General features: G+C 35.2%; 1 protein-coding gene across 1 annotated transcript; it reads right to left on the reverse strand.

Moving 5' to 3' along the window:
* Positions 1-1,186: 1,186 nt before the first annotated feature.
* Positions 1,187-6,317, reverse strand: LOC121955814 (uncharacterized). Its single transcript, XM_042503899.2, is given in 4 exon segments — positions 1,187-2,681; positions 3,923-4,114; positions 6,253-6,281; positions 6,284-6,317. Coding segments are annotated over 4 exon segments (507 nt in total). The 3' UTR covers positions 1,187-2,429.
* Positions 6,318-9,017: the final 2,700 nt, after the last annotated feature.

Here is a 9,017-nt window from a genome sequence, read left to right on the forward strand (position 1 = left end):
ATCCTCCTGAAGGCAACACAAATGTTGCAAAGATCTGCAAAGTATTGCTGTGCTTGGGGAGAAACTGTCAGATTTTTCCATCCTGACTGGGACCATCCTGGTGGGTTTTTTTTGTTTATTTTTACAACTTTTTATAACAAATCAAACATTATGTCAACTCCTACTGGGTATTTCACAAACCATCCTTTTAGTTTGAAATTGATTTATTTCCTACCAGGCGGTATAAATTTGAGCAAAAAACCAGGAAACAAAAACAAAACCATAAGTGGTGACCCAGGTGACCAAGGGCTAAAAAACAAAAAAGTGAACAGTTAGTGCATGTGGGTGCCTGGGTGTGTATCCCACTGGCTCATTAATCTCTGCCACTCTGCACTCACACAGCCGTTACTGCTAATATAGGGACGATGTCATTGTGGAAGCGTAGCGCTCACCCTCGTTTCTCTCACAGTTCACACTGTTAGCTCTGTCAGCACTGTTGCCATTGTTAGCCCTGTTTGTTGAGTCATTCATAAGAAACAGGATGCAGCCCTTAGGGACTCTCTGAAATTGTGGTGTTTCACCCAGGGGCAGAGCCTTACCCTCTGCTTCACCAGGGACAGTGCCCCAGCGAAGTTTTTCTGTAGGCCAATGCAGAAGTTAGCTTCACTGTTTCCCTCTTTAAAAATCAGAAGGGATTTTTTCATTGGATTTTGGATTATTGCAGAAAATAAACTTAGTGACAAACAACTGTTTATCATAGTTATACGTTTTGTTCTGCAAGATAATATTCACAAATGAGCATCACTTTTAGGATGAAAGGAAAATGCAATGTAGAAGTAAAAAGCTAACAACTATAAACAAACTGCACAACAGTCAAGTGACAACATCCCTACCACAATGAGGCTGTAAAGCCTTGTTCAGCATGACAAATCTGGTAGTCTCATTTAGCCACCTGTTAGCAATCACCATTCTTTGGACACAAAAATTTCATACTTCATGAGTGGGGTATTGACTACTGATATCAAGTTTTTTTTTTTACATCAGATCTGAGTCATTTAATATTGAGTATCTTTTGATACTTCATTTATACTGGCAGTGAAGTATGGTGTGGTAAGTTCTGCACCACTCTGAGAAACACTATGCGCTATACTGAAAGAAAAACGTGAGACTTTCGCTTTAGAAAAAGACTTACAAGTTCTTGCAAACATTCATTGTGCAGGCTTTATTTACCAAGAGTGAATGCCTTGAGATCAAAAATCTCTTTTTCAAGGAAGACTATCAATCTCAACAACAGCTGTGCAGGAAGCAAAAAATGTTGGTCATTGTTGGTACTCCTGACAAAAATGCAAACCTTTAAAAACAGCTCACAAATTTCAGGTTGCATTTGTTAAAGTCTCTGTAAATCAGTTATAAATTTGATCAAACAAACAGGAGGAAATTTGTTGGGGACTATTTTAATCCACATTTGCCCTGTGAATATTTGTGGCAGCAGGACATTGTTTGTGGGATTGAGCCAAAACAAACTAGTGTCGGTGTTCATGGTAATGAAGGAACAGGTCACCCAGGCTGGAATCAGTCAGCCTGAGGTCCAATTAAATTCCATCAAAAGGCTGTTACCACTCCCCTCTCCCCTCCTTCCGGCCCGCCCGCCCCACGGCAAACGGAGCCCTTCCTTTCTTCGCGGCGGCGGCCATGACCGAGCTAAGGTCATGACTAATCCTTAGAGGGGGGTTCTCGCTTTGTGTTGTCACAACCAGGGGGGTCAGAGGCTCTGAGAGGCCGCAGCTCAGTTTAACATCTATTAGCAGAAAGCTGCCACCCCTGCTGAGCCGCTCCTACATGCTGCTGTATAAGTGTGTGTGTGTGTGTTAGTGAGTGTGTGTAAACTGCATCCCCTGAGCTTGTGTCAGTTCTCATTACATATTTTAATCTGTATTTCTGTACAACTAAACATGCAACATCTACATGTATCGGTTTCATCGATTGGCAATTTGATGCAATGTTCAACAGTACTGACAAGAGATAGGCAGCATTACTTTATGCTGTCCTACTATGAAGTAAAATATGACATAATATTAAAACAAGCTCTCTGTAGATTATAAGATCTTTTGAAAATCACTGTGTGGGGAAATCATGTCAAAGTGCTGCTCAGTCTGTAAACCACTGACTAAATTCTGAAATATTTTAAACAGAGAAACATCAGAATGATGTTTATATCTAGCAGGAATCACCAAAATCTGTCTTTCAATAAGCCCACATGCATGTAAATACTGCTCTTGGATAACTGAGTGTTCACATTTATCGTACAAACCTCACATTACCAATAGCTAAATAAGGCAGAAAATGTCTATTCGTTTTTAAACCTAAAATACAGGTATCATGAAATTATGGTGGATATAAATGATGAAAATTTCACCTTTTTCTTAAAAAAGATGCCTTCTTTTGCTCCTTCAACTGTAAGATTTTCGGGGTTGAACCATGAGCTCAGGGAACCCCGTCTGCTCGTCCATCTCCCTGGTGAACTGCAGGTCGACCGCCTCGCCGACGACCACTTCGGCTGTTGTGAACACCTCCAGGTCTCCCAGCACGTGACCCCCGACCGTTTTGCCCTCCCCATCTGACAGGCAGATGTGAACGTGGGCGTCTTGGTTCAGTGTGCCGACCAGGGAGACGATCTCGAAGCGTCCGCTGAGGTGGATCACCTGACGGGAAAGACCAAAAAATGAACATCATAAAACACAAAGGATGACACTTTAAACTCTGTTTTATTTACAGTTAGAACTGTTTGTAAAGAGAAGTGGAAAGTAGTTTGAGGACATTTACGCCACTCAAGTGCAGTACATAAGTAAAATTTTGATGTTCTTTTACGTCACTTGAGTATTTCTGTTTTAATCTACTTTTTATGTATGCTCCAATATATTTATCTGACAGCCTCAGTTACTTTTTTAAATTAAAAAATTACACAGAAAACTCATTATAGGATTTTCAAAAATTATATATTCTTAAGGGTTGAACTACAGTTGAGTAATGCATAAAAGGTATGGTAGATCAAATTATTTCCACTTTCACCAGAGGCAACAGCAATAGTAATATTAAAGTATTATTTATCATCAGATGATAAAGTATTTCATGCGGTAGCACAACAATCAAAAGGGCCATTCTGCTGCAGAATGAATACTTTTACTTTTGATACTTTTTATTGCTGAAATATTTATACTTTACTTACTACTTTATACACAAATAACTAAAATAATGACTTGTGAAAATTTTACAATTTGATTTTATTTAAATAAAAGATGTAAATACTTTTTCCACCACTGTGTACAGATGTTGATATTATTTATAAACCTAACTCAGTGTTATTTCCTAATTTAATAATGAATAATTCAAAGGACAAGAGATATTAGGAAAACTCAGACCTATGCAAATGAAATAAACTTTTTTAAAAAATCACTGCTGTTTCTAGATCATACTTTTTTTATTTTAAACTTAAAAGAAGTGAACAAACTTTGAATTATTCTTATTTTCAGTTATTTAGAAAGACATACATTGACTTTAAATGAACAAGGTGCGAGAATGAGGAAACAATATGTTATGATTTTATGGCTGATATTTTTTTCTACTGTTTTTGTGTGTATAATTAGTGAAACAATACTGTCTTAACCTTTAACTGTTCTATAGTAATATTTTTAGGGATTTTCACACAAAAATTGAACATTTTGTGTCTTTTTTTCTGGTATTTTAATCAGATTTGTAGACGTTTTCTTTGCTACTCTTGTTCAGGATAACAGCCTTTGCCCCTTTTTTTGTGCAGTCATAAAATATGGAAATGGTTTGTTGATATAGACAAAAATGAAAGTGTAGTAAGTGTATTAAAAAATTAACCAAAATGAATCTGGAGTTCACAGGATGATCCTCAGGCCCTCTTGCTGCTGTCAGGTACCTCATTCGTATTTGTTGCCGTGGCATTGGCCAGCCGGAGCGTTGCCTTGGTGACACTGCCCACACAGGTGATGATGAACGGCGCTCTGAGTCGCCTCTCCTCCACAAACGCCTGCAGAGATCCCAACAGCTCCTGACCTGGACCGAACCGGACCACATGGACCTGCAGGGACGATCCTCCTCCTGATGAATTCTGGGAGAAAAAAAAAGATTTCATTTGTTAAAATGTGTGCAGGTTTCTTTTCTCTTACTTTCTTTTTTTTTGTAACTATTTACCATTTTTATTTCAAATTTTCCATAATAATAATAATAATAATAATAATAATAATAATAATAATGATGATGATGATGATAATAATGATAATAATAATAATAATAATAATAATAATAATAATAATAATAATAATAATAATAATAATAATAATAATAATAATAATAAAAACATGTTTTGGTTTTCTGTTCCAAGTGTAAAATTACATCATTACTAGGCTCATTTTGGAAAGGTTAGGGTTAGGACACACATACATAAAAATAATACAAAAAAAAAACTTCAGCTGAACATTAAGAAAAAATCCCTTAAACTTGAAGTTCACAGCTATATAGACATACTCATAATTATCAGGCTATTTTCAGTTCATTAAAAAAAATATATACTCTGATGTTGATTCTAGAGGAACTTCCTGGGAAATTTTATCTTTTTGACAAAGATGACATTTCCTAACTGAAAAATGCCTTATTTGTTCCTTTTTAATGGCTGTATAAAGTAACTTTCAGATAGTAAGGTGGGTGCTTTGAAGATTTACGCGATTCTGAATATTTTTTTTCTTTTACAATAAGTGAATCTTGCATACAATGTCCGAATCATGACTGTGTGGTACTATCTTACTAAAATGGAGGGAGTCTCTGTCTGTATGTGTATGTCTGTCCCTCAAATGAACCATTTGTTTTCTTCTCTGAGCTCAGGAAAACTTGTCTTTTAGAAACATGGTTCTCACAGGACACAAAGATAAGATTTTGTAACATGCATTACGGCACATTAAACATTAAAAAGTAGTTATAGAAGTTAAAACACCTACAGCAGTAAAAGTAATCCAAAAACATCATACATGATAGTATAAGACTGACGAGGAACATTTTATTCCACAAGAAACACTTTCACTTTTTGTATTTTAAGTACATTTCTCTGATAGTGCTTACAGACTTTTACTTAAGTAACTTTTACTTGCAGTGAAGTATTTTCACAGTGTGGTATTAGTACTTTTACTTAAGAAAAGAATCTGAATACTTCTTCCACTACAGTTGAAAAGTAACAAAAATGTGTGTAATCTGAAATAAGACCAAAATCCCTTGTTTGTGTGTGTGTGTGTGTCTGTGTCTGTGTGTGTGTGAGGTCCATTCAGATCTCTAACAGGATCAGTGTTTAACCAAACACCAGCGTCACCTCTGACCTCTCAGGAGGAGGGAGTCATGTGACCAGACATTAATGGAGCTCATTGATCTGCAGGTTTACAAAGTGCTCATAGAGAAGAGGCGCAGAGGTGAAGCTTACATCACTTTACTTTACATTTATTTACTCCAACATGTTGACGCATCAGTTTGTGAACCAATGGTCCTCTTCAGCTTTAATTACAAGTATGTATAATCATTTAAAAAGGTCCTATTTCAATTCTGTTTTTATGTTAATTAAAAATACATTTTCCACTGAAATCTGCTAGAAAATAAATTATCACAACATAATAAGATATTCAGTTTTAAGTGACGTAAGAACTTTCAGGAGGCTGCACTTTGAGTAAAAACCTCTGAAACTCAAGATGAAGATGACCTCAATTACACTCTCATGATATTAATGGCCTGCGGGAAATAATAACTGAATAAGGTTTAATTTATTAATTCATGGCTCTATCCAGCAGTGCAGCTGGATATGATGGCTAATGAGACACTGGAGTAATTTGGTTCAAGTTTCCTTTTTTTTCCAGTGTTGAGGATCATCTACAGCTGAGTCTGAAAGGAGATTTAAACTAGTCAAAAATACAGTGATAGATTATGTTTAATTCTTAATTCCTCTTCTGCAATTTGCTTAAATGCAAACTCTGGATTTGTCTTCATCGCTAAAAGTGTGAGTTCTCATAATTGTGGTGTAAAGATGAGAGCTTTCTGTGAAGTAAACACTTGCAGTGTTAAGCTTCCTTAAGTCTGGATGTCACAGGTAACAAACCTGTATGAGTGCATACAAATAGGTGGAAATCTGACACGTTTTCTCTGTTACTCTGCTTTGGATTCAGCAAGGTTCAAATGTTAGAGAAGTGTCAAAGTAATGAAGTGTAAACTCACCATTCTGCACGAGTCTGAGGCTCCTGAAAGACTAAACTCTGAGCACAAACACTCGAGTTATTCATTTACTGTCACTCACGCAGGAGCCTCACAGTTTGGGAGAAACTGAGCATGCTCCGTAAACCGCAAAGACTTCCTGCAGTTTGTGCTGTAGTTTTTTTTAAAATGTATTTCTGGTCTTTTACTGCCCCTTGCTGGTACTTTATGAGACAAGCAAGTGGAATACAAGTCTGGACACAAAGTTTATCCCGTGTTAAATATTGAAATATTTGACAACACACATTTTAATTAATTGTTGTATTATGACTACGGTATATGTTAGATGTGGTATATTGCATAGAGGGGTATTTCATCTAATCTTTTTTTTAAACATTTTTTATAGTTGGAGTCAGAGATTCTTAATCATTGTCTGTAATAGGATAAGGTTTTAATCTTTTTTTTTTTTTTTTTTTACCATGGACCACAAGAAAAGATAAATTATAATAATACTAATACTAATGATTCTATTTAATAAAAATAATAATAATGATAATACTAATACTAATACTAATAATAATAATACTAATGATAATAATAATAAAACTATCAATTGTTTATTATTATTATTACTGTTATTATTATAATTAGTGGTAGCAGTAGTAGTAGTGGTAGTTATAGTAGCAGTAGTGGTATTAATTTTAATGATTAAAATGTATTTCTAGTCATTTGAATAATGACATCCCAGCTGTGATTGGGCGAGAGACTGGGTTATTATTATTATTATTATTATTATTACTATTGTTATTATTATTGTATTTAACTGTTTTATTGTCTAACTGTTCATTTAAATGTTTGGCAAAGTAAGTGTGGTTCAGAAATATGATCTCTCTCTGTTTCTCCTCTCTGTCTCATTGCATACAACTTTAGAGGTTCCACAGACTTCTCTGTTTTTAACCCTAGATGGCGCTGTGGGTTGGAAAACGGATCCACTTGCAAATGGACTGAAAACCTTAACACTTCCAACATTGCTGCACACAGTTATCAAGTCACCTTAACCTAAATACAGTTAAAGATCTGAAATGGATCCGTTACTTTGTTACAAGAGACCACAAATTCAAAAACTAGTGAAACTGAAGTTTGGTAGGACGGCCTGATTTGTAAACTAAATGTTTTATGTCTTAAAGTTTTACATGCTGTAAATTATACTTTTTTAATGGAGCCATTAAAGAAACTTTTTAGACCCTGAACTTGAAATACATTACAACTAATTGAATAAAATAAACTATTTAGCTGAAATCGCTCATTATCACTAACATACTCATTGAGACACTTCACTCATGTCCTTTTTTCACCAACCAGCCCACATTTTTCCCAGTTTGGAGTGGAACCATTATGATCAAGGATGTGGGATTGCACAATGAACAATGGAAGTAAACAGTAGTAGAAACATGGCAGATCACACTGATTACCTGCAAGTTTTTGTTCTGCTTTTACAGTTTTTTATCCAAAACACCCCAGCATGGATTAACTATTAATGAGACCACTGCACGCTATTTTACGACGATTTCTCACTTGACTTCTTGACAATCTTCTTTTTCCAACATGTAGAATATGACACATGTACTTAAGTTGGCTCAGCTCACGCTACATGTCAAGAACAACCTGCTAGTTTTTGGTTCCACCTGAGAACAAACTTTCGAGGTTCAGAACCAATATATTTTTGGTTGAAATGCTCCTGAATGCTTAAAAATTAGGTGTGGGAACTCATGCTGATAAAAAAGGGGTATTAGCAGCACTGAACAAAAGTTGTAGCATTAAGATTTATCTTCAGCCCAAAGCCTGAAAAAAAAAACAAAAAAACAAAAACAAAACAATAAAAAACAGCCTTGGACCAAAAGAAAAAAATGTAATAGAGAAAATGGTCCAAGCTGTTTGATTTTTATTCATTTATTTATTTATTCTATAAGTACATATGATAAACTTTTTACATGTTTAATGGAAGTTGGAGAAAGACAGATGGGGAAGGGGCAGGTTAGGTTTAAGACATATTAAAAAAATGCAGGTGTATTTACTGTTTTGTTACTTCTCTGTATCTGTTATTGTCGCTGTCATAATAGTAGGGTTGTATCATATGATGCATACATTTATTATTTATTTGATTTGTTAAGAGAATGTTAAATATGTATTTCATTTGTTATTATGTTCCATGTTTTTTTTTTTAGTTTTTTTTATGTAACCTGTTTTTGATTGCCCTGATATTTATGGCTTAGGATATTGACATCAGTTATTGTTTGATGTAAACCTGCAAGTTGTGTCGAAAATAAATAAAAACAATTGGTCAAAAAAAGCTGTTGGATTTTAGTCGTTTCTAAAGCTCAACTTTAAATGTGAGAAACAACAAGAAAAAGCTTCACTTTGCAAATAATCAAGGACACACTACAGGAGGTCAGAGGTCAATTTGTAATCCCAAATGTTTGCAGAGTTGTATCTGAGAAATGCCACAAAAAGAACTGAAGATGAACAAAGACAGATTTTGAAGTAAGAAGACAGAAACAATGCAGATTTTGTAAAACAGCGATGCAAACGCCTTTGCCAAAAAAATACGTCTCTCGCTTCCATTCAAACACCAAAATTGTCGTGATTTTTTAAATGAACCAGTTGGACCGTGTATTTTCCAGAGGGAAGAATGCAGATCACACCGCCACACAGATGAATCCCAGACCTGCTGATGTATTTACTCTGTATTTTTCCGTGTAATAATGAGCAGATTAAATCAGGGCTGTGGC

This window comes from Plectropomus leopardus, chromosome 16, assembly GCF_026936395.1.
Source record: "Plectropomus leopardus strain MGB_pleo_1.0 chromosome 16, ASM2693639v1, whole genome shotgun sequence".
NCBI classification, from domain to species: domain Eukaryota; kingdom Metazoa; phylum Chordata; class Actinopteri; order Perciformes; family Serranidae; genus Plectropomus; species Plectropomus leopardus.